This window comes from Balaenoptera acutorostrata, chromosome 14, assembly GCF_949987535.1.
Source record: "Balaenoptera acutorostrata chromosome 14, mBalAcu1.1, whole genome shotgun sequence".
In the NCBI taxonomy this organism is placed as follows: Eukaryota; Metazoa; Chordata; class Mammalia; order Artiodactyla; family Balaenopteridae; genus Balaenoptera; species Balaenoptera acutorostrata.
Genome location: NC_080077.1, coordinates 33,653,980 through 33,678,055, shown reverse-complemented (window position 1 = coordinate 33,678,055; position 24,076 = coordinate 33,653,980). Strand labels below are relative to the sequence as shown.

Below are 24,076 nucleotides of genomic sequence, written 5' to 3'. Positions count from 1 at the left end.
GTGGTTAAGAATCTGCCTGCCAATGCAAGGGACATGGGTTCAAGCCCTGGTCCGGGAAGATCCCACATGCCGCGGAGCAACTAAGCCCGTGAACCACAACTACTGAGCCGGCGCGCCACAACTACTAAAGCCCGCACGCCTAGAGCCTGTGCTCCGCAACAAGAGAAGCCACCGCAATGAGAAGCCTGCACATCACAACGAAGAGTAGCCCCCGCTTGCCACAACTAGAGAAAGCCCGCACACAGCAACAAAGACCCAACACAGCCAAAAATAAATAAATAAAAATTAAATTAAAAAAAAAATTAAAACAAATAAATAAATACATGGATACATTGACAATAATTATCAAAAGCATGGCATCTTAACAGTTTAAAGAATGATTTTATAAATTTTATCTAATGTAAGTTCACAAACAGGAAAGCGCTAACAGTAAAGCTAGATACTGAGCTAGACCCCAAAGGATGGGATAAGGCTTCCTTGATAAACACAGAACAACAGAGGGGTAGAAATGGGAAGGTCATTTTAAGCTTGGGGCACAACATGAATAAAATCTAGAAAGTAGGTGAGCAAAAATTAGTTTGTTAGAGAATAAAATGAGAGAGGAAGTTTTGTCTTTAAGTTTCTGAACTAAACTACTAGTTTATTCCACTGTTTGAATCAACAACTTAGAAGTCAACAAAGTCTTCATCTTGTTTAATTAGACTCTACCATCCTTCACTTAAAACCCTTTCCATCTGTTGAGATATAGAAGACCATCACTTTTAAAAGATACTTTTGCTAAGGATGGTCTGGAGCCTGGATCATCTCTTTAGGCCACATGATGCATGAATACTCCTTTACTTTTCCCACTAGGTGTAAAAATAGATTCTTAAAAATATATGATAAAGCCTGGAAACAATCTAGATGTCCACCATCAGGTGGCTGGTTAAGTAAATTGTGATACATCCTCACAATGGGGTACAATGTATAAATAAAAAAGAATAAGAAATATTTCTCTCTACTACTATAGAGTGATCTCCAAGACATACTGCTAAGTCAAATATAAATAAATAAATAATCAAGTGTATATAGTGGGCTACCATTTATCTAAGAATGGAAGGATAAACCATAAAATTAAAAGAAATTTGCCTGTAAGGTAAATTTACCTGTAAAGGGCAGGGAGAGAAGAGGGTGATGGCTCAAGTATAGAAGTGAGACTTCTTATACACCTTGTTTTTAATTCTGACTTTTGGACCACTTAAATAGTTTACATGTTTACAAAATAAAATTAAGTTTCAAAATAGCAATCCTTAAACATTGAATATGAAATGAAACTAATTAACCCAACCAGGTATGCAGTTGGTGGCATAACCATACAGAGAAGCACTATCCTAAACGACCTAAAGCAGAGTAATTTGATTATTACAATCCTTTTGGGATGTACCCCAAGGATACAACCAACTGAGGAAAAGAAAAACAAGTTTAAACTGTTTTTTAGTAATCACATTGTTGATATGCTGTGCATTAACGGAGGATAAAACACATAAATAATTATGTGATATTCTAATTATATTATCTGCAGTATCCTGAAAACCACTATTCTCAGCATGGAAGAAAGAAGACACAGATGTACTTCTGTCCTCTGAAAAGGCTTTAAGCAATGACCAACTCAGAGAAAGGAACATTCCTAGTGTCCTGAACATAGTCACAAAAGTATATTTCTACTAAATGAAATCAGAGTTTCTTGCAGAAATAGACAATTCTAGGTCTGAAGTAGAAAATATACCAGAAACATATGAGAAATTTTCTCTAGGGTCATGTCATATATGTCTACATCCATGAGTTAAGAAACTATTTTTATAAGAAAATTAAAACAACACTAATTGGTCACTAATGAAAGATGCTAAGGAACCAAAAAAAAAATTGAAAACTGGTAAATGAAAGTAAGAAGTAACCCATTTGAGAACATTTTTCTTAATAGAAGTATTCAAATTAATAAAGGAAAAAAAGAAATTAGAACATCATTTTGTAACCATTAATGAACAAATGGATCCAAGCATTGATCAGCAGCAGCTGCTAATTTCACAAAAGAGAAAGACAACCAGATATTTTTAATCTCTTGATACATGATCACATATGAAGTAGCCTTGACCAAAAAATGAGCCTGAGTCTGATCAATCTAGAGTCAACCAATTTACAAGAAGCCAAAGAACATGGGGACAGAACAAGAAACTTAATAACCAGGTTTCTTCAACAAACAAATTTTGAGGGAGGGAGAAAGGGAGAAATGGAAGAAAGGATAAGGAAAAAGAGGGAGAGTAATGAAATAAGGGAGAGAGGGAAGGGAAGGAGGCAGAGAAAGAGAGAGACACACACAGAGACAGAAGAAGGGAGGGAGGAAGGGATTACGAGCCTTGAAAGGCATTATCAACCAAGTGCAATGTATGAACCTTATCTGGATCCTGATGCAAACAAACTGTAAAAAAAAAAAAAAAAAAATCATGAAATTTGTGATTCAATTTGAAATTTGAACACTGATTAGACATTTGAAATTAAGAATTATTAGCACTTTTTAAGGTACAATAATAGTAATATGGATATGTATATTTTTGTGTGTTTTTTTTTCATTTATTTTATTTATTTATTTTTGGCTGCATTGGGTCTTCATTGCTATGCGCGGGCTTTCTCTAGTTGCAGCAAGTGGGGGCTACTCTTTGTTGCGGTGCGCGGGCTTCTCATTGCGGTGGCTTCTCTTGGGGCAGAGCACGGGCTCCAGGCGCGCGGGCTTCAGTAGTTGTGGCACATGGGTTCAGCAGCTGTGGCTCACAGGCTCCAGAGCGCAGGCTCAGTAGTAGTGGCACATGAGCTTAGTTGCTCCGTGGCATGTGGCATCTTCCCGGACCAGGGCTCAAACCCGTGTCCCCTGCATTTGCAGGAGGATTCTTAACCACTGAGCCACCTGGGAAGCCCTGGATATGTGTTTTTTAAAAAACCCTCTTTATCTTTTTGAAACACATACTGAAATATTTATAGATGGCAAAATATAATTCAGAGATGTGTTTCAAAATAACACAGAGTAGGGAACTGGATGGGGGTATGTATAGGACAGGACTAGTCATGGGAAAATTAATGTTGGGGCTAGGTGGTGAGTACTGGGGAGTTCATTATACTATGCTTTCTAACTTTTGTGTGGTGAAATCCTACAAAATAAGTAAATGTATTTTTTTTTTCTTATTAGTCATCCATTAAATACACATCAGTGTATACATGTCAATCCCAATCGCCCAATTCATCCCACCACCACCGCTTTCCCCCCCTGGTGTCCATACGTTTGTTCTCTACATCTGTGTCTCAATTTCTGCCCTGCAAACCGGTTCATCTGTACCAGTAAATGTATTTTTTAAAAATATAAGACATTCGGTAGCAATGAGAACACTCAGTACACAGAGGTTGGTTTCTAAATACAATCTGCTACTGAAAAAACAAGGACTACTTGAAGAAATAGATTCCTTCTAATCTGAGGGGAGAAAAGTACAAGGTGAGCCTGGAACATCTTGTACTAGAAAGCAAAGGAGTAAGAGAATGAGGACATGTTAAAATGGCATAGGAACCAGCTTGAAGGGCCCCCTTTTGTCAAATCTGGGTAAATTTAAACGTCAAAGAAAAACAATAATGAGTTATAAAACACTGAATAAAAAAAGGTAGTTTTTGAATAGTGATATTCAAAAACAAAAAGAGAAAAGGGAGGAAAAGCACTACTATGGAAGATTGCCAGCCAATCAATATAGAAGAAATAATAGAATGAGAAAAATCACCATTTCTCAAACACTAGTCTAATTATTGTTTCAGGCAAGGATTACAAATGCATGGTGAAGCCACTGGGTGGTAGGTTATTACTGACAGATAGGATATTCCCCTCAGTCTCAAGGATCACAAATTAGTATTAATTGTACACAGGAAAAGGTATCTTTATGATGGGGAGATCCGGTGAACGTCTCCTTAACCAAGTGGTCAAAATTCCATCTCCAGTAAAGAGACTATCTGATGTCATGCCCCTCTTCTGATGATGCAATGAGAGGCATAAACATCATCTAGGCAGTAGTGTGACCAAAAATGTTTAATGTGAATTCAGTCACCAAGAACAGACAAAATCAGAAATTTGATTTGGACTCTTCAAAACATTAAAGAAAAATCAAGGGATCTGATCTAGATTTAAGAAACCAAAAAAATATGACATTAAATGCAACACATGACCCTCGTTTGAATCCCAGGCGGGAGTAAGGGAGAAGCTATTGATATTAAGGACAATATTGTGACAATTGGGAACATTTTAATATGATCATAGATTAAAATATAATTATTGTTTTAATGTTCAATTTCTTAAGCATTATAACTGTGTTTTGTTTTGTATGCCCTTGTTAGGCTAAAAAAAAAAAGTGAGTATATGTCTATAGTATAACCTATACATAGATAGATATATGTAGAAAGAAAGTAAAGGTTGTACTATGTTAAATGGATCTACAGGAAGGCTGTAGGAGTGTATGCTATACTATTCTTTCAACTTTTCTAAGGACCTAAAATTTTCCAAATAAAAAGCTGATGAGGGCTTCCCTGGTGGCGCAGTGGTTGAGAATCTGCCTGCCAATGCGGGGCACACGGGTTCGAGCCCTGGTCTGGGAAGATCCCACATGCCGCGGAACTACTATAGTCCGTGAGCCACAATTACTGAGCCTGCGCGTCTGGAGCCTGTGCTCCGCAACAAGAGAGGCCGCGATAGTGAGAGGCCCGCGCACCGCGATGAAGAGTGGCCCCCACTTGCCGCAACTAGAGAAAGCCCTCGCACAGAAACGAAGACCCAACACAGCCATAAATAAATAAATAAAATTAAAAGAAAAAAAAAAAAAAGCTGATGAAAAATATACTCTGATAATGACATCTGAATAGTGTATTACGTACAGGTAACAGGGCGTCGTCCCCTTTGCTCCTCTGGATTTTCTCTCTGGAGCTCTCTTTCTGATTGACAGCTTGCTCTGCAAACGATACCTCCAGGTTGATGTCTGTTTCAGAGGCAGGTGCCTCTTCAGGCACCAGTGGGGTCAGCTCCTTTTCGCCAACAACTAGGCTAGATGCCTGATCTGGGAAAAAGAGAAAAGATTCAATTCATGTGCTTTGGCTACTTCTTTTTTTAACTTCTAATACATCAACTATCTAAACCTTTGGGAAAAGTAGTATTTACTATAAGCAATAATTAACAGTTATTTTAATAGTAAAAAGTATACTCAAGGAATTCTATCAATGGTGCATGAGGTCGTAGAGGAGGGAAGGTGGTGACTAGAAAGCCAGAGTTGAATTGTGGAATCTTTCTCTGAGGTCACAATTCTTAGACTGAGTCCAGTTCCAAAACACTGATGGGTGATCTCAAGCTCTGAATGAAAAACCTCACAAAAATTTAGTAGACTTAATCATTGCTTTATTTTACACTGGGAGAGTAAAAGCAAAAAAAAAGAAGAGAAGGAGGTTAGTTTTACTCTCTCTTAAAACTATGATATACCATTTAATTTCCTCACAGTGGAACAGATTCCTGAAAAAGATTTCTTCCATGCCCTGCATGTCCTTTCTGGAATGTTACCTACCTATCATAGTAAAAGTTCCGAAACAAAAGTTAGCACCGACAATGTGCACTGTGGGAGTCAGGTCTGGAGGTACCTGGTACCGGAACCAACAGGTTTTGCACCAGATTATTACAAAGATTATAACAGCTCTCTTACAACTATAAATCTAGTGAAATAAGTTCCATGTATTTACATCAACAGTTTATAATAAATTTAACATTTTTTTCTTGGTTTGTTTGTTGTTAATCCTCCAGGAAAAAAATTAACACCTGAAAACTTCTTTGCTGAAAACGTCAGCTTTAAGCTTGGAAGAGAATACTTCTAAATTCGGCCATTTGATAAGTTTTTGGTTTTTAACACAACTCACACTAGAAAAAAACCTGGAATCAATGACAGGATTACTGTTATTTTCTCATTGCAGACCTTTAATTCATGGTGAGCAGCTCTGGATTACATCAATAAGCTTACATAGTACATTCAAATGCTTATATACTAACACAGCAAGGTGATGGAGGGTAAAGTTAATTTTAAAATTTAATAAATATGTCATATATACGTATATTATTAAAAGTCTGATGCCTTCAGAAAATGTATTTGTATTATCTTCTACATATTTTCTATATTTATAGTCATTTAAATCAAAAACACACAGAAAAATTGTTTTACTCAAAAGAAAATACGGATAAATCTAAATCTAGCCTTTTTCACTCTCATTCAATAAGCAGTGCGGGCTTCGTGGTTGTAGGACTTGGGTAGTGCTCGGCGGGGCCCCAAGCTGGGTTTAATGCTCTACTGTTGCCGTCTCGCAATTTGAACAAGAAACCCTACATTTTCAGTTTTCACTGGGCCTTGCAAATTACATAGCTGGCCCTGGTCACATCTCAGTTAAGAAAGTAAGTAAAAATGGACCCATGTGAATTCCAAAAATAAGAGAAAATTTAAAGCTCTTTGATTGTATTTATCTGCTGCCATCTATGCCACATTATGCTTTTCCAACAGCCTGTGACAATTTTTTTTTTTAATTAGGATAACTAGACCTCTCTCCAATTAATTTTTAAAGTATTAACTTAAATGTCAAAGCACAATTTGAGTTTTATATTCCCACTGGTTTACACTGCTTTATGTTTTACTGTGAATATGTATGTTGGTTTCCTAGGAAACCATTCTAAGAGGAAAAAACTGATTAGCCATTTTCTTAAATTAGAAGCTACCTTTCTAAAAGCTGAGTGTCTATGGACAAGAATGTTAAAACGACTCCCTTTTCTCCTTAACAACCCCATGTCAGAGCTACAATAAACACCACCTCCCCACACACACAAACAAATGTTCTGTGCTGAATTCAAAACTGAGAAGAATTATAATTAAGTTAGAATACATTTAAAACATATGAATTTCCTCCAAAAATTGGCAAAAATAAAAAACACAATATAGAAAAGGCTTAAGGATCAAATGGTAACTCCAGTTAACGCAGATAGCAGGAAAAACAGTTTCAGGGGTGATAAAGGAGCACAGCTAAAAGAAATAGATAGTTAACTGATTAATAAAAGTATCTATAAATCAATTATCTACTCTCAAAGAGAAACGTTAACAGAGAATGCTGAGATAAATGTTTTGGCTCTTAAAGCCCAAAAGTGTAAATAATATAATTTATTTAATCTATTCTCCTTTGGTTTTTAAGTAGACAATAGCACTGAGTTACAAATATTTTACAAAACTCAAAGTTTTTCAATTGTCCAAAATAATCCGTATCTTTATTTTAAAAAATAATTTCCCCTCCTCCTTGGAACTCGGAAAAGAAAATATACATAACACGAAAGTTTTAAAAATTATTTGGGCACTATTAGTATTTCTAAATGTATGTATTAAACACTGGCCTTTCATATACACAGAGCTGTATAATTTGATGAAAAGTTAAGATTGATACTTAGCAGTAGATTAATTAATTTGAAATGCAACAATGCCTGGAACATTAAAATTTTATTTTTCATTTAGAGTAAGTAACTTTGATTGAACATGCATAAAAGCCTAAGTGTAGGGAAAACATTTAAAATAGACTACGTAGCTCACACTTACAGATTTCAAACGGAAAGAGCTCCACTTTTGAACTCCAGACAATATTTTCCATGCATTTCATTCAGAACCTTTCAATGTTTGCATAACACTGGTTAATTCACTGGCTAGCAAAAGAGCATGGCATTGCCCAGAACAGGTGCAGTAGTAAATACTCAGTGACTTGGATGGCGTTATACACATTCTCTTATTATTCTGACTGGAGGCTCTATGCCCACTTCATAGCATTCCAGCAAAAGCAGATGTAAATCAGGCAGCAAGTTTGTCACATTCCACTCGGCTGCCACAAACTAGGCTGGAAGGGACTGCTATAATGAACTTGTCTTCCAGAACTTCTGTTTATATAGCCTACATCACCATCTCTGGCAAAGGAGGAAAACACCAAGAAAGGACAATGTTTTCCTCAGTATTCATTTAGCAATTGCCAGTCGCTCTTCCCCAAAGCCCAAAGCATATTGATATTGGCACAAAAGGTTCATCTGTCTCTCTTAACGACCCAGCTCTCTAGCCCGCCTGCACTGGCTATTCCAGCCTGCTTGCCACTTCAGTGTCTACTGGCACACAGACTTAGGGAAACACCCAGTAATTTCATTCTGATATAAAACATGTAACTAAAGAAATCTCCACAGAATAGTAAAAAGCAAGTGCTTTTATAGACATAAATATATAGACACGTATGTGTCTATACACACACATGCACACACTTGTATATGCACATACGTGTGTGTGTATATATTTTAAGGCAGGGGTGCAGGAGAGAAGTTCTAAGGAAACTATGGAAGGAAGGATAAAGATACTAGATGCTCCAAGACTCCAAAATGTCCCGTATACAGTAATTTTGGACTAACCTTTGATTTTTATAGGAAGGTTGGGAACACTTCCCAGGCCTCCACAGTCTACCTGATACTCTTCCTCCACTACTTCCAATCCAAACACAACACTAGTAATGCCATGAACGCTCCAGGTGCCAGGTCTTAAGGACATAAGCAAAACAAAAGTCCCAAGCGGGACTCAGGCAGCCACCAACAACCTTTGCTACAGTTTTAAAGTAACAGCACACTGAGGATTAAATCTGTGACCTTAATTTAGAAACCCTTCCTTTTTGTAAATCCATGAAATAGCTTTAAATTCTTTCTTGGTAAGTACTAATAAAGTCTTACTATTTATTTTCATCCATGCCTTGAATTTCTAATCCATTTCTGAAATAACAGATACAGAAAAAAGAATGAAAGGGAGAGTTGTAATCAATGTCCCCCCCCCCAAAAAAAATCTTAACTTAAAAAAGTTTTTCTAAACTTTCTGAAAAGCAATCCATTTATGAGCTAAGAACTTCAGATCTGAAAACGAGGTTCCAAATTCACTGGCTCCCATTACTAGCTGTGTGGCCTTGGGAAAGTAACTTTACATCTCTAAACCTCCCTTCTCTCATTTGTAGGATGGGTTAAGCACAATATGTACTACATAGAGTTCCTGAGTATATTAAATTAGGTAAATATCTCTGCCTAGTACCTGGCACATGGTAAGCATTTGGGAAAACTGACTATGTACAGAGATGTTAGAACAGATAGAGATAGACAAGTATTTAAAAAAAATCAAAGGCCAACTATATGCTCAGTCTTATGTAATTACCTATTTGGGTACTTTATACGAGTATTTGAGTAGAATTTGCTTACCAGAATTGAAGACGAATGTTTTAAAAGGTCTTATCTGTTTGTTATACTAATAAATGAGAAAATACAAGAGAACGGGTCCAACTTACCATCTTTTCCTTGGTATTTGTTTTCGTCTGTTCTGACTGATTGTGATTCTCTACCATCTGGAGGCTAAAGATAGAACATGGGCCATTTAGTCATCTCCACCTCACAACCAGAGAAACGGTACTGTAAAATAACTCTATTACTAACCTTCAGAGTACAAGAAATGCACTCAGAATTATATCAATCACAGAAAAAAAGGACTACAGGTATAATCAACAAGCAATCATCCAATAAACTTGTGATCACCCACAACTTGTAAGACACACTACTAAGCCCTGTGGGGAATAAGGGCAACATCAAGAGTGTCCCTGCCATCAAGAACACCGCTATTAATTGAAGGGAAAAGAAAACATCTCAAAAAGTTAACAATATCCATTAACAGATGAGTAGATAAACAAAATGTGAGCTACCCACAAAATGAAATATTATTCTGCAATAAAAGGAAACAAAGTACAGGTACATGCTACAACACGGACGAACATTGAAAACATTATACTAAGTCAAAGGAATCAGTCACAAGGACCACATATTGTGTGATTTCATTTCTACGAAATCTTCAGAATAGGAAAGTCATACAGACAGAAAGTAGATTAGTGGTTGCCTAGGGGGTAAGGAGAGGAATATGAGGAATGATTGCGAATGGGTATGGGGTTTCTTTTGGAGATGATGAAAAGGTGCTAAAATGGATTGTGAGGGTGGTTGCGAATCTGTGACTACACAAAAAACCTCTGAATTGTAAACTTTAAGTGGGCGACTTGGTGAATTCTCTCTCAATAACGCTGTCATAAAATAAAATTATAAGTTGGCATGTAGGTAATAAAATAGAATTCTTCATATTTTTTAAAAAAGCTAGTAATAAATGTGAGATCAACTAAAACTAAATTACCAAGCAGGTAATAAGAGCTTAGATATTCAAAGGAACTCCTTTTTCGAGGGGTTGGGGAAGTGACACCTGAAGAATGCAGCCCTCCAAGCGTTTATGGACACAGGAAAACATGGCTGGCTCCTCTCACCAGTAAGTGTGTCCAGGCCGTACTTCCTCCTTTCCAAGTAAGGCTTCAGGAGGAATTCAGGAATCAGGAAGGGGAGTCTAGGTCAATCATACACAGAGGTCTATTTGAATGAACTGTCTTTAAAATACTCGTTCCATTGGATTTTCATCTCTATACAAAAGAAGATAGCCTTTGTAGTCCCCTCCCCACATACTTCAACTCAGGTGTTAGCAGAGGAGAACTCCCCTCTCCACCTGCAATCCAAGAAGAGTCTAGAGAAGCACCGGGGCAGGTACGCAGAGGTGCTCTACTTAGAGATTAGAGGTACCCAGGTCAGTGTAGAGCGACTACCAATCACAGAAGTGGTAGGAGAGTCGTGGCACTACTTCAGTCCCCCTCAGGCAGAGCAATACCATCTTCCTCCCTCCACCCACGAGCCTGCAGAAGGCCAGCACTCCATGGCACAGGGCACACAGTGAGTAATTCTAATCTTACACATGAACACATATTTTGGAGCATGTGGTTGGAATTGTTTTCCTAAGCGATTGAAGATAACAGTGCAGATGGTATTCATTTCTGTATTATATTTCCCAGTGTCAGCAAGGGCTTCATGAGGAAGCATTTGAAACGGAAGCACTGAATATGGACAGTCATCTCTTAGTATCTGTGAGAGACTGGTTCCAGGACACCCCCCACCCCTGCCCTTGCGGATACCAACACTGGAGCATGCTCAAGTCCCTTATAAAAAATGGCATCGTACAGTCGGCCCTCCGTATCACAGGTGCAGAACCCAGGGATATGGAGGGCCCACTGTACTTATTTGAGAATAGAAGAACTGCAAGTAAAGATAGCTGGCCCATGTTTGCTTGAGGGATGGGGGACATATTTCTAATGGGTGGCAGTGTTTCGATTAAAGGCATAAAGTGTAAGCAAGTTAACCTTATTTTAATTTACTTGTGCTATTTCTCTCTTATTGACTCCATCAGATGATACAACTCACCAATTACCTTGAACTCAAACCATGTGGTTTAGACATTACCAAGAATTTGCTGGAAAATGTTGCTTGAAGCATTGAGTAGCAACATCCTCTTAGAGATTGGCAGGAATCCCACAGTATATGGTTTGCTTAGGCTCAGCTCTCTGCCCCCTCCCCCCCCCTTTTTGTTTCCTCTTAACTCCCTCAGGGAGGGCTCTTTAATTGGGAAGGAAATGTCATAATACTATATTTCCTTACTATTCATTTTTCTACAGCTAGAAACCAAGTCCAGTCCTTCAACCCCAGTGGATGTCCCAAATAACGAATGGGTGGTATGCAAGCACGTAACTGCCTCAGAGACCTACCTGGAGCAATCCAGTCACCCCAAAACTCCTATAAAATGGACTGGATTTGATCTACAATTGACCATGCAAAGAGAGTAGGAACCTGCAGCTATAAAGGATTTCTTGGAAGAATGAAATGTCCACAAAAAGCAAAAAACCTCTATATGACAGAAAGATACCTTAAATATAAGTCCATTTAGTCCCTCATTTTTAAAAAAGATTTTTGTTACCCTTTATTTACAGTGTAAATACATCTCATGTATTTACTGAGACTACTTAATATCAGAATCATATATGTAAACCCAAACGTAGCAGGATGCATCATGGTTAAAAGCACTTATTTAGAGTCTGACAAATTTGGGTTTACTATCTACAGGACCACTGAGCAAGTGACTTAAAGTCTAGAATGGAAACGAAGGTACCTCACTCACAGGACAGCTCTAAGGATGAAATGGGATATGGCACGGAAAGTAGTCGGCACAGTAAGCGTTCAGTAGTGGTAGCAGCAAATATAACTGCTATTATTATCACTGCAATCATCGTTCAACATCCGTTCTGTTTGTTCTCACTCCAACCAACCAACTGGGTCTTCCAGACCAGAGCTATTCCAACTTCATCTGAGAACAGTCCAGAGTGTAGATCAACTTTGACCCTAAGGACATCATTAAGTTCAGCTGACCTTTTTTTTTTCTCTTTGTAGCAAGACTGTCTTGTTGAAGGAGCAGATGATATTAATTTACATTTTGTGCAAGCTCTTGAGGTCCTCCTGGACAAGCCACAAGCAGCCTACCAACTGGCCGTACTGAGCAGCGCTGTTCCACGCCATACAGATCTCCTGCTTGTACCATGCCTTCCCTGAGAGCCATCAGCCCCAGAGTCTCTACCAGGCTCCAACAGCTTCCACTAATAAATTCATCATCTCAGCAAATATCTACTCAAATCTTCTATGTGCTAGGCACCGTGCTAAGTGCTAGATGCAAAGGGGAAGTTATTTCATGTTCAGGGTTCCTGTTTTATAATTCAGCTACAATTAGCTCCCTCACATCCCACTTCCATTCATCCCCACATGAGTCTAGAAAAAAGCAAATTTTCCTACAAGAGTTAATATAGAAGGAAGAATCCTCTACCTCTGACTTTCCTGTAAGTAACAATTAGCAGTCACATTGTCTAGGGGGTTGGGGCCATTCCTAAAGCTCCAAGGACACCTAACGCAGGGACTGTCACAGAGAAATGTAACTTGTTTCATTTTCTGCCCCATCAGTATAACTTCTAGAAGGACAGGTATCAAGTCCCTCTTGATCATGGCCAGCATGGAGCTTGAGCACCTTGCATATACATGCCCATTAAGTTTTTAATGATCTGAATTAAACTAGATGCGTTCAATTGATTCTAAGCAATTATTCCTTTGCTTTATCAAAAAAGAAAACCTACCTCCCTTTCTTTTGACCCTCTCTGTTGAGCAAATATGTCTCTGACGTCAGGAACCTGGTACTGTTTGTTTTTTTTCCTCAAGGTCTGGGAGACAGTCTCTACTCGTTTCTGAACAGCTGCCGCCTGCGTGCGGGTCAGTGTTGATAAAAACACCATGCTTTCTTGGGGATCTCCAGCAGCCTCTCCAAAGAGATTGGACAAACCGGCCTCCTTAAGCCACTCTTCTTCCAGTTCTCCCTCTAAGACAACAGAGAAAAATGGTATTTAAATCACAAAATATGAGAACTTTTACATTTTCTTAAGCTGTTTAAAAACTCTTACTGAAACTCTTATATCACAACCAAACTGCAGTGCTAAGAATCATTATCTGAAACTTGGACAACTGCCATAAACTCCAGCCATAAAGATATCAAATTTTAGATCCATTTCATATATACTCAATTAAAATTTTTAAATGACTTCACATGTGATTAACCTCTATAACTTCCCTGCAGATTAACTATGGGAAGATAATGCTGTTCCCTTTCCAGAGATGAGCAAGCCATGAAAAGATAACTTACTTCCATCAAGTTATAGAAGGAAGTCGATGCTGGGGATGGCCATTAAAGCCCTGTTTCTTGGCTTAAATTCAGCACTACCCCAGAGTCCAGCCCTAACTGATGGAAAGGCTTGTTTTCTCTGCTCGCTGTAGCTGACAGGGAGTATGGCAAAGAAGTAAAGAGCATCTGGACATCAGGAACTATTCAATTTCAAATTAATTTTTTTAACCCCCAGGTCAGCACATCAAAGTCATGTTTTTTACAAATTTTTTTTAAAAGCACACTATTTTCACCAAAAAGACCAAAATAGCTTATTATAGGAAACTAATTAAACAACTGAATCCATTCAAAACACTGAAAGGAAGTAAACAGTAAAGCAAATGTTGTATACAATCTACTGACGATTCGGGTCTTCCCTGGCAGTCCAGTGGTTAAGACTCTGCGCTCCCACTGCAGGGGCACGGGTTCGATCCCTGGTCAGGGAACTAAGATCCCATATGCCAGGTGGCGTGGCCAAAAAAAAAAAAAAAAAGATCTGTTGATGATTAACAGAAAAACTGAATGATAACTAGAATAGATTCACTCCAAGCTGCATGTTTATAGAGGAAATTGAAAGACCAAGGACTTGAGACACAAAAGACCTGTGTCCATACCCCATTTCTGCACCTTGATGGCCATGTCACTTTGGCTGAGTCTCTTAGCCTCAAGCTGACTCTGTTTTCTCATCTGTAAACTAAACCACAGCTGCCCTGGCTGCCTCATAACCAAATGTGAGAATGTCACATGGGAAGAACTTTGCAGAGCTCTATTATAGTCCATATCACATGATGGAGCACTGACTGGTGTGCCCATCTATCCTTCTCTACTATCTAAACTCCATGAGGGCAGAAATAAAGTATTAATAGCCTTGGCTTCAAGAAACATAAGGCAGTGCCAGGCATTCTGCATGCCAGGCAACAAAAACTGTTTACTGACATAGAAAGTCAGCCATGATTATTAAGGCTGTTAAGGTAGAACTCAGTATAAGTGTATAAAACCAAATGGCCAGAAAAAAGCTGATACTGCCATGATAAGGGAAGTAAAGAAGATTACAATATAGAGTCACTTGTTCCATTAAAAAGTAGAGTTAAAATTCAAACAATTTAAAGTCAAAGAAAAGGCATGGGTGTATAGAAACAGTCCCAATTCTTCCTGATAATCACACCATGAACAACACTCTACGAATCCATTTTAGTCTTGGAGAATTATGAAATAGCTAAGGACACACGGTTATGTATCAGGCTTGAGTGCTGCTTTCTGCAGAATGTTTTCTCCTTACTCAGCAGGCCACTGGTATGGTGTTGCCATCTTGAAACATTGAGACAGAAAGGATGGGAGACACTATTACCACAAAAAAGCTCAACTGGATTGGTAAAGTAAGAAAGAATGAGAGTAAAATGAAAGAGAACCCAAATAAAAGAATGAGTTGGTTATAATTTTCTTTTACAAATCAGTGTTAAATTAAGGAAAATCTCTAACTTTTCTTTTTCAAGTATTATTGGTTGCTTTTTTCCAACAAATGTTATAGCAAAGGAGAAAAGCCTATTTATGTATTGATAGATTTCAGTACTAAACAACTTGATGCTAAGTCATTTAGCATCATTAAGAAGTCTTCTGTTGAGAGCCTCCCTGGTGGCGCAGTGGTTAAGAATCCGCCTGCCAATGCAGGGGACCGGGATTTGAGCCCTGGTCTGGGAGGATCCCACATGCCACGGAGCAACTAAGCCTGTGCTCCACAACTACTGAGCCTGTGCTCTAGAGCCCACGAGCCACAACTACTGAAGCCCACGCGCCTAGAGCCCATGCTCCACAACAAGAGAAGCCACGCAATGAGAAGCCCACGCACCGCAACGAAGAATAGTCCCCACTTCCACAACTAGAGAAAGCCCACACGCAGCAACAAAGACCCAACACAGTCAAAAATAAATAAACTTATATATAAAAAAAAGAAGTCTTCTGTTGAAAAACAGGTCACTACTAGCAGTGGGTCCCAAGGTACTAACTGTGGCTCTTACTTTCTTGGCATTTGTATCAACTTATACACCAAAGACTTACTTACAAACTTATAGATGGCACAAGGCATAGAAAGAATGCTAATATAATAGATGCCAGAGTTGTGCATCAGAAACCTAGTGTCTACTTTAACAGATTAGCCTAAAAAAAAAAAAAAAAAAAAAAAGCATGAAATTTAAGAGGAAAAAAAAAAGTGAAGTTTTACATGTTTCTTCCAGAATATCAAATACAGTAGTGGAGACTGTGGGAAACACGGCTAGAAAGAGACTTGAGAGAAATTATGAACCAAATACAAGAAGTAAATATGGAGGTTAAGAATGCTAATACCATTTTCCACTGTCCAAATCTGTACCCTGAGCTTAGCTGGCTAAACTGTGGCACTGCTGCCAATCTGGAGGATGATACTTTGAAAGATAAGATGACCAGGACCGGGATAGGTCTGCAAACCACCAACAAGGATTGATTTATGTGAATCTTTTCTTCTAGAAAAAGTTACTTGGCTAGTAACAAGATAACTATCCTCAACCATTTGAAAGGGTATCATGCAAAAAATAAAACAGACTTGTTCTGCTCTTCCAGAAGGCAGATCTACAATAAGTGAGTAAAAGGTAGTGTAGAGCAGATTGTAAATCAATAAAATAAAGAACATCGAAACAGCTCAAGCTGACGGGAAAGCATCAGCACCATCAGCATCTATACTCACTAGAGGCCAAATGGCCATGTGGCTAGGATACCACAGAAGGAATTTAAATAAAGCTTAGATGATTTCAAAATTCAAGTCTAACTCTAAGAGTCTATGATACAACAAGCTTAGCCAACAAGATTCTAGCCACATCCAAAACTAAGTGAATTTACTTATGCCACTTATATTTGTCAGTTGCATCTATAAATCTGCCACAATTAAGTCATTTTCAAGATGAAAGGCAGCTACCATTTATCTTTTTCTGGTTTTCCTAGCCTTAATTTTTTTTCCTCCTCTTCCTTTCCATGTCTTCATTTCCCATCAATACATATTTAAAAAGAGAGAGAGAAAAAAAGAAAAAAAGAAAAAAAAGTTTTATTAATTTCATTATTACCATCAGGCTCTTTGACAACCACCACCTCTTGATCTTCTTGTCTGTTCTCACTAGATTTCTTGATATTTTCTAGTTCGGTCCAATAATCTTCCATAGATAGTTCATCCAAAGAATCCTGGGAACTTGATCGATCAAATGGAGGCCTTTCTATAACTTTGGTGATTTCCTGGTTCATAGTATACTGGCCATATCTGCGACTATAAATTCAAAAGAAAACACGGTTCATCTTAGTACATGAAGAAGTAGTACAATTTCTAAAATATCATAGTACTGAGCTGGAGAATTTGGAAACTCAAGTTCTCCTTAACAAAACCAAAGAGATGTGTATTTTGAAACTGTTTACCTTGAGAGGCTACTGATTATAATACTCTTGTAGAATGAACAGTTTTATCCTCTATGGAAAAGCATGGCAAAGAACAAACAGCAATGCGATAAATATTTTTCCATTTCCATTTCATTTAAATTATTTTAAGTCTTCTTTAAAACTGAAAATTTGTTCTTAGAAAGCAACAGGTTAAATCTTGATTAGAGGTTAATTAAATTGGGATTGAATTTCACACAGTATTTCATATTTATCATTGATACCTATAAATCAAACTCAATCAACCCTTACATAGCAAATATCCGCAATCAATGAATGAGGTACCATTTGAATTTTCATTTTGTTTTTTGGAACCGAAACATGAATAGAAGGATGGTATATTAAGTTTGCTGATACACTCTATTTTAGAAAGCAACTTTTAATATTTACACTTATAAATGTACCTATTATTACATATATTTTAAAACATGGTAAAAAATGTATTCATTGGCAATTCTGAATAAGTAGTTAGGAATTACCTTGTAAACATTTGGTTAAATATAATCTATGAAGAAAAGGATAAGTGAATAAATTTTTTAATGACTTCAACTATATTTTTTTCTTCATAAGTCATATCCTGCCTACTACTAACATTGAATTAAAGGGCCTAATAATAAAAAAACCCATATAGAATAGAAATATTAAATTGTTTCATTATTGTTTGTATTGAGATAGAGAGGGAAAAGCCTTATTACTTGAAGGAGGAAATTTTTCAGCTATGGTTTTTCCCCTTTATATTCAATAATTTTTCAGAAATACAATTTGAGTAGAGACAATAACTGGTGAATGAGTGTTTTGTTATTCTAATATCAAATTGCTTTTTTATCTCCCAAGAAGACATTAGGAAGTAATACTCTGCTAGACTGGTTTTACTTACTGCACATAGAGAAAATAAAAAGAAATGCGACTAAACAAAATTCTTTAATAGTGTGTGAACATTTTCACATTTAAACTGGCCTTTCCCATAGTTATTTAAAATAGTAGGATTTAATACAGCATAAGGAAGAAGGTCACTAAACTCTGGTCGAATCTACCCAGCAGTTTAATTCCAACTGACTTCTTAGAAAAAGTCAAAGAACTTAATTACCTATTGCTGCAAATAAATGCAATATAACTGACTGCTTAACTGTTATGCGCTAATCGGCCAGTTTTATCCCTTTAAAGATGGTTCTCTCTGCCTTGATTACATACTTCATTAATGCTGGTTGCATGAATGATGGAACAATCCCTATAATCTCACCCCAGCAGCAACCCTGGCGTGGTGATGGGTGGGCGTTAGAATGAGGGCCAACAGGAGGAAGTCTAGACATGTTTGTGTGAATCTCTTTCCTCTAGCCTCCATTGTCCATTGTTTGCCGCCCTCCATCCCTTAATTCAAAGGACACTTCCTCCCTCCCTGCCCCAACTCCTGTTTACATCCTTGTATCCCACCCTGTGGCCATGATACCACCGGTGTTCTCAGTTTAGGGTTTACACTCCTGATTCTTAAATTACAATGTGAATGAGAAAGCTCTCTTTTCTCTTAAAAATGAAAAGTATATTCTATTTTTTATTTCTGTGATCACCAGCTCAACTGATCTCTGGTTCATATTCCTTAATCCTGCTTTATCAGGATAGCTAAAGCTAATTTACAGTGTTTGCCAGATTCATTTTTGGTTTATTTCATGTCAAATATATAGACGCCCTTCCTTGCTTTTATTTTACCTCTCATTAGAATGTAAGATTGTCTACTTTATTGCTATTTTCGACAACCCTTAGCCCCACGGGAGATCATGATGAGAACTGTGGAATGTGTGAAGTATAATGACTAATGCCAAATAATTTGGTTTATCTTCTCACAGGAAAGTAGTGCCGTTGAACGAAAAGTACATTAAGCCTTTCACTCCTGAAGGAATGTGTTTATTCTGGCAAGAATTTTCCAGTAAATTTCCATTAAGATAAGAGCATGTGCAGAAAAATGCAAGGGAATCGGAGCAACAGCGTTGTTACGTAAATATACCTTCTATAGCAAGCCCTGCTTTCAAAACACGCATAAAGCGAAAATCTAATCGCTTAGTGCTGATGAATCGACTCAATATTTTGACTTTAATAAGATTCAAAAGCTGAACAGGTTTGTTGTAACAACCTGAAGATACTGAGTCATGAGAAGGAGGATTTTTCTTTTTCTTTTTTTGGATCACTGGCAAATGTTGCAAGGAAACAATTTTTTTTAAATATTAGGGGATGGAGTGTAGGGAGGAGGCAACCGTCCAGTGATAGTTCCCTCCTTAGTCAGCTGCCGAATAGTTTATATTTTCTCTAAAAATGTGACTGAACATTCTTTATTCACAGTTTACAGCAATAAACATGTCATGACACTGCTTTTCTTCTTAGAATAGTCTCACTTTTGTACTCCAGACAGGCCACAGCTAAAAGCCTGGCCCTTCTTAAAACTGTCCTGGTAAGAGGCCAGTTAACTAGTTTCCTCTCTTCTGTTTTTAGGAGTATGTTTTACGACACCATGTTCATTCTGCAAATTGGGCTCAAAAACATGAAAGCAACATCTGCTAGACATAATGAAGTATGGAGCAGAAATATTCTGTATTTCCAAAAGATCCCAGGCAACACATGGTACTCAAATCAGAGAAACACACGCTTTGCCCCACAGGCAACTACCAATTACCTCCGCCTGACTTACCGGCAAATGATGGTTCTCTGTTTGCTTTTCCTCACTCCCCATCCAGAATCCCATGTGCTACACATCCATGACCACTCTTCCAAAACTCCCCCATTTCTCACCTTTTACAACTATAACTACAGAACCAGACACTGTCCTCTAAGAGAAGATGCTTCCTAGTCCACTGTACAAGTCTTGCTCTAATACATCACAGTATTATCACTTGGGCTTTTTTTCCTATGGGCGCTATAACATCACCAGCAAATACTCAACTTTACAGACCCCATGGGCCTTCACGGTGTGTTATCTTGCTGGCATGTCCTCCTGCTGTGTTGATAAAAACTGGAGTTTTGTTTCCTTATATTTTCCCCAGGTATATTTTATCCTATTTTTCTGTAATATTTTTTCCACCTGGCCAGTGAATTTCAAATGTACTGATACCATCAGGGTGTTAGTGATACCTGTTATTTTTTTTGTCGTAGAGGATCTTAAAGTGATCTGACACAAGCTGTCCTCCACAAGGAGTTAAGAGTTTGCCATGCGCCATGCTGTGGTCCACTAGAAGAAAATTGCTTGATTCGTCCTAGTACCAATGCAGTCAGTGAAACAACGGGGAAACATATAGGACTAGGATTCGTAAGTACCAAATGGTTCCAGCTCAACTTTTTTTCATGATCCTTGGAAAATCACTTCTCTGATTCTAACATTTTCCTATCTATAAAATGGAAAGAATGCCAACAGCCTCGACTGCTTTGTTTGTTGTGAGGTATCAAATAAGAATTCCTATTAAAGTGTCTCAGAGGTAGCCAAGAAGAAGGCACTCGTTAGTATCATTGCTAACATTTGTGTAACTGCTAACTACAGATAACTGCCACTCCCATAGTTTAATAAGGTCACCTTTGCCCTCTTCTGAGGTTCAGAGAAATTACTTATCCTCTAGGGACAGGCATTCTTAAACCTTTGGTCTCAGACCTCCTTTACACACTTAAAAATTTTCAAGGGCTTCCAGAGTGTTTTTGAGATAGATTATATCCACTGATATGGACACTATTAGATATTAAAAACAAAAAAAATTCAAACAGTAATTAATTTAAGAATAAGAAGAATAAATATCTTAAATAACATTTGGGGCAGGGGGGAAACCCTATATTTTCCAAACCAAGAAAAAAAAATAGTGAGATAAGTAGCATTGTTTTACATTTTTGAAACTGTCTTTAATGTCTGGCTTAATAGAAGACATCTGGATTCTCACATCTGCCTCTGCATTTACTCTTCTGAGATATTGTAAGTCATGTAGTTTCTGGGAAACTCCGCTGTATTCTCAGGAGAGAATGAGAATGAAAAAGGCCAGTAACATCTTGGTGTTATTATGAAAATAGTTCTGATCTCCCAGACCCCTGAAAGGGTCTCAAGAGCCTCAGGTGTTCCACGACCACACTTTGAAAACACTGCTCCAGAATTTCTCAAAAACACCGAATGGATCTGAAAAAGCACTTTTCAATTCTGTGGGCAACACTCCAGAAAGCATTACTGAAAGAAACAGACATGCTCTCCTAGTGACCTTTGACCTACTTTTTTGTTTATTTTAGTTTAGTTTTACAGTCTTTCATCAAGACTGGGACTTATTCCAATGATATATCCATATTTAATTCATACTACAATGACAAAGAATAAAAGCATTATTTAAAAACCCCTACCTTGCCAATGTCTTCCATCATTTGCTTTTTTTTTTTTTAATAAATTTATTTATTTTATTTATTTATTTTTGGCTGCGTTGGGTCTTTGTTGCTGCATGCAGGCTTTCCCTAGTTGCGGCGAGAGGGGGCTACTCTTTGTTGCGGTGTGTGGGCTTCCCACTGCAGTGGCTTCTCTTGTTGTGGAGCATGGGCTCTAGGTGCCCAGGCTTCAGTAGTTGTGGCACATAGGCTCAATAGTTGTGGTGCACGGGTTTAGTTGCTCTGCAGCATGTGGCATCTTCCCAGACCAGGGCTCGAACCTGTGTCTCCTGCATTGGCAGGCAGATTCTTAACCACTGCACCACCAGGGAAGTCCCCCATCATTTGCTTTTATACGCCATGAACAATGGGCAGAAATTCTCTCTAAGCTTCCCCTTTTGCCCGGTGTATTTGAAAATGTGTATTTTCTTTAATGCTCCTTTGTCATCCATCTGTACCTCTTCCTACAATCATCTCGAGGTATTTATTTGGAACTAGGACATTTCTTTGAACTCATATTTAACTATCTGATCCAATCTCTACTTTTTGTACCCTACCCCATCAAGAATCATATTGCTACACTTCATATTCAGTCTGTCTCCTGGTCCTGCTCCTTCCAGGGCATTTTTGTGGCCCAAAGTCTGCTTTCTTGAAGTCCTTTGATGCTAGGACTTGGTTTTGTTTTCTCTTCTTACAAGATCCTTTCTAAAAGAGGTATACTCTCTTTCATGCTCCTTATTCGACTTTTACTTCCAACACAGCAAAAGAAGTGACTGGGTTGAGAGATACAAGAGCATAAGGTTATTTTTGTTCTGTTTTTTTGTTCTGTTTTTAATGTGCCAAAAAAAAAGTTCTTATTGAGATCATGATTTATCATCAACCATAATGACCAAGTATATTTTAGATAAAGCCATATTTATTGAAGTGTAGACTTTAGAATGGTATTGGACCTTAGAGATTTAAACCTATCCCATCATTTTCTAGATGAGGTAATGAGGCGCCAGGGTTAAGTCTTCAAAATCTCAGCAAAGTGATGGTCGAACCAAAATTAGTGTCCTCATTTCTTCTTCAGTCTATTATACCAAATAGACTAGAAGGGGTAGAATTTACTTTTTTCACATCTGATGCTCCAGTCGTTGTGAGTTTATATTGCACATAGCAAAACCAAAAGTGATCTTGTTCACACAGTCTATAATTAACATTTTAAAATGACCACTACACTTATCTAGAGAAAAATACATTTAACAAACAAATCATACCTCTTTAAAATGCATGAGAATTCTTTTCCAATGCATTTTATAAACAGTGGTTTGTGCCATGCTGGGGCACGACTTCAAATATACCCATTTTTTAAAAAGCTTTGTTTTGAAGATGTTAAAAAATTTTTTTAAATGTTTTAAAAATTCACTCTGTCTCTCCAGCTACATTATCTCTAGGCTGGGGGTAAAAAAGTGTTTCTGATGTGTAGATCTTTCTTTTATTTTGTCAGTGATATTAAAGAAGTAATCACTGTCATCATGAGATGGTGAAGCTATTAATACTCGTAATGGCCTTGTCCATAAGACTACACTGAATTTGAGCGACTATGAAGAGCTGCAGCCTATGAATGACCCAAGTCATTTTTCCCTGGGAAGTGAATGCCTACTATTGTTTAGCTGAAAGCAGTAATTATTAGAAGTGGCTCTGACACCAGAAAGAAAGAACACTGACAGTGCCTTAAGGCAGTAAGAAGTTGATTGGAAAGCAATCCCACACTGGCCTCTCCCCACTCCCAGGTAGCCTTCAGAGTCCAGGGAAAGGATTCCTCACATCTTCTACCTGACCCAATTGCTATTATTTTTAAAATATATGTTAGTTTTCACATGTCAAGTAAACTTACTTTTACCCTTTGCATATTTTACCCCTTTCATGTGGGGGAAGAATAAAACCCATTATTTCTTTCAGCTTTCTTTTTCTTTAAAAATAAACGTCACTTAACATATGTCTAGCACATTGCTGTAGTCGGCACAGAGCGTCCACCCAAGTTTGACCCACAGCAAAACAATGAGCAAATGAACTGATGATGCTCTATTTACTTAGCTTTGCCTGAGTAAAGCTGAGAAGAGAAGCCCATTAGTGACGCTGCTGAGAGAGAGCTTTGAAAACGCGGCTTTCTCACTTTTACAGAAAACTATGGTAGAACCAATTCATATGTGAACATCACTAAAAGAATAGGGGTACAGGCAGCAGCGACTACCACCAAGTCTAGTAGAAAGAAAGGAGAAAAGGCACAAGACAGAAGGGCATGTGGGAGAGTCATGAGGCAGCCAAAGCAAATTGGAAAAACTCCCTTCCCTTTTAAGTATAGACGTAGAGTATGTAAAAGGGAAGTTATGGGCTAACACTGGCCACCAGACATAGGTCTTTCTTATTTTTGAGCGTTGGTTCTGGGTAGAAGTGAGATCCTCTTTGTTTTGAGCTCCCCCAATCTCTCTCAGGAGGCAGTTTTTCCTCCTCCATTGGCAACAAGACTCAAC

General features: G+C 37.9%; 1 protein-coding gene across 2 annotated transcripts in view; it reads right to left on the bottom strand.

The window, feature by feature from the left end:
* Nucleotides 1-24,076, bottom strand: part of ARHGAP18 (Rho GTPase activating protein 18) — a 127,172-nt gene that overhangs the window by 42,587 nt on the left and 60,509 nt on the right. For both annotated transcript variants that reach the window (XM_007190835.3, XM_007190836.3), the window contains exons 2-5: nt 16,829-17,025; nt 13,162-13,400; nt 9,421-9,484; nt 4,936-5,114 (exon numbers count right to left, since the gene is read on the bottom strand). In XM_007190835.3, coding sequence (XP_007190897.2) covers nt 4,936-5,114; nt 9,421-9,484; nt 13,162-13,400; nt 16,829-17,025 — 679 coding nt within the window. The remainder of the gene's footprint in view (nt 1-4,935; nt 5,115-9,420; nt 9,485-13,161; nt 13,401-16,828; nt 17,026-24,076) is intronic.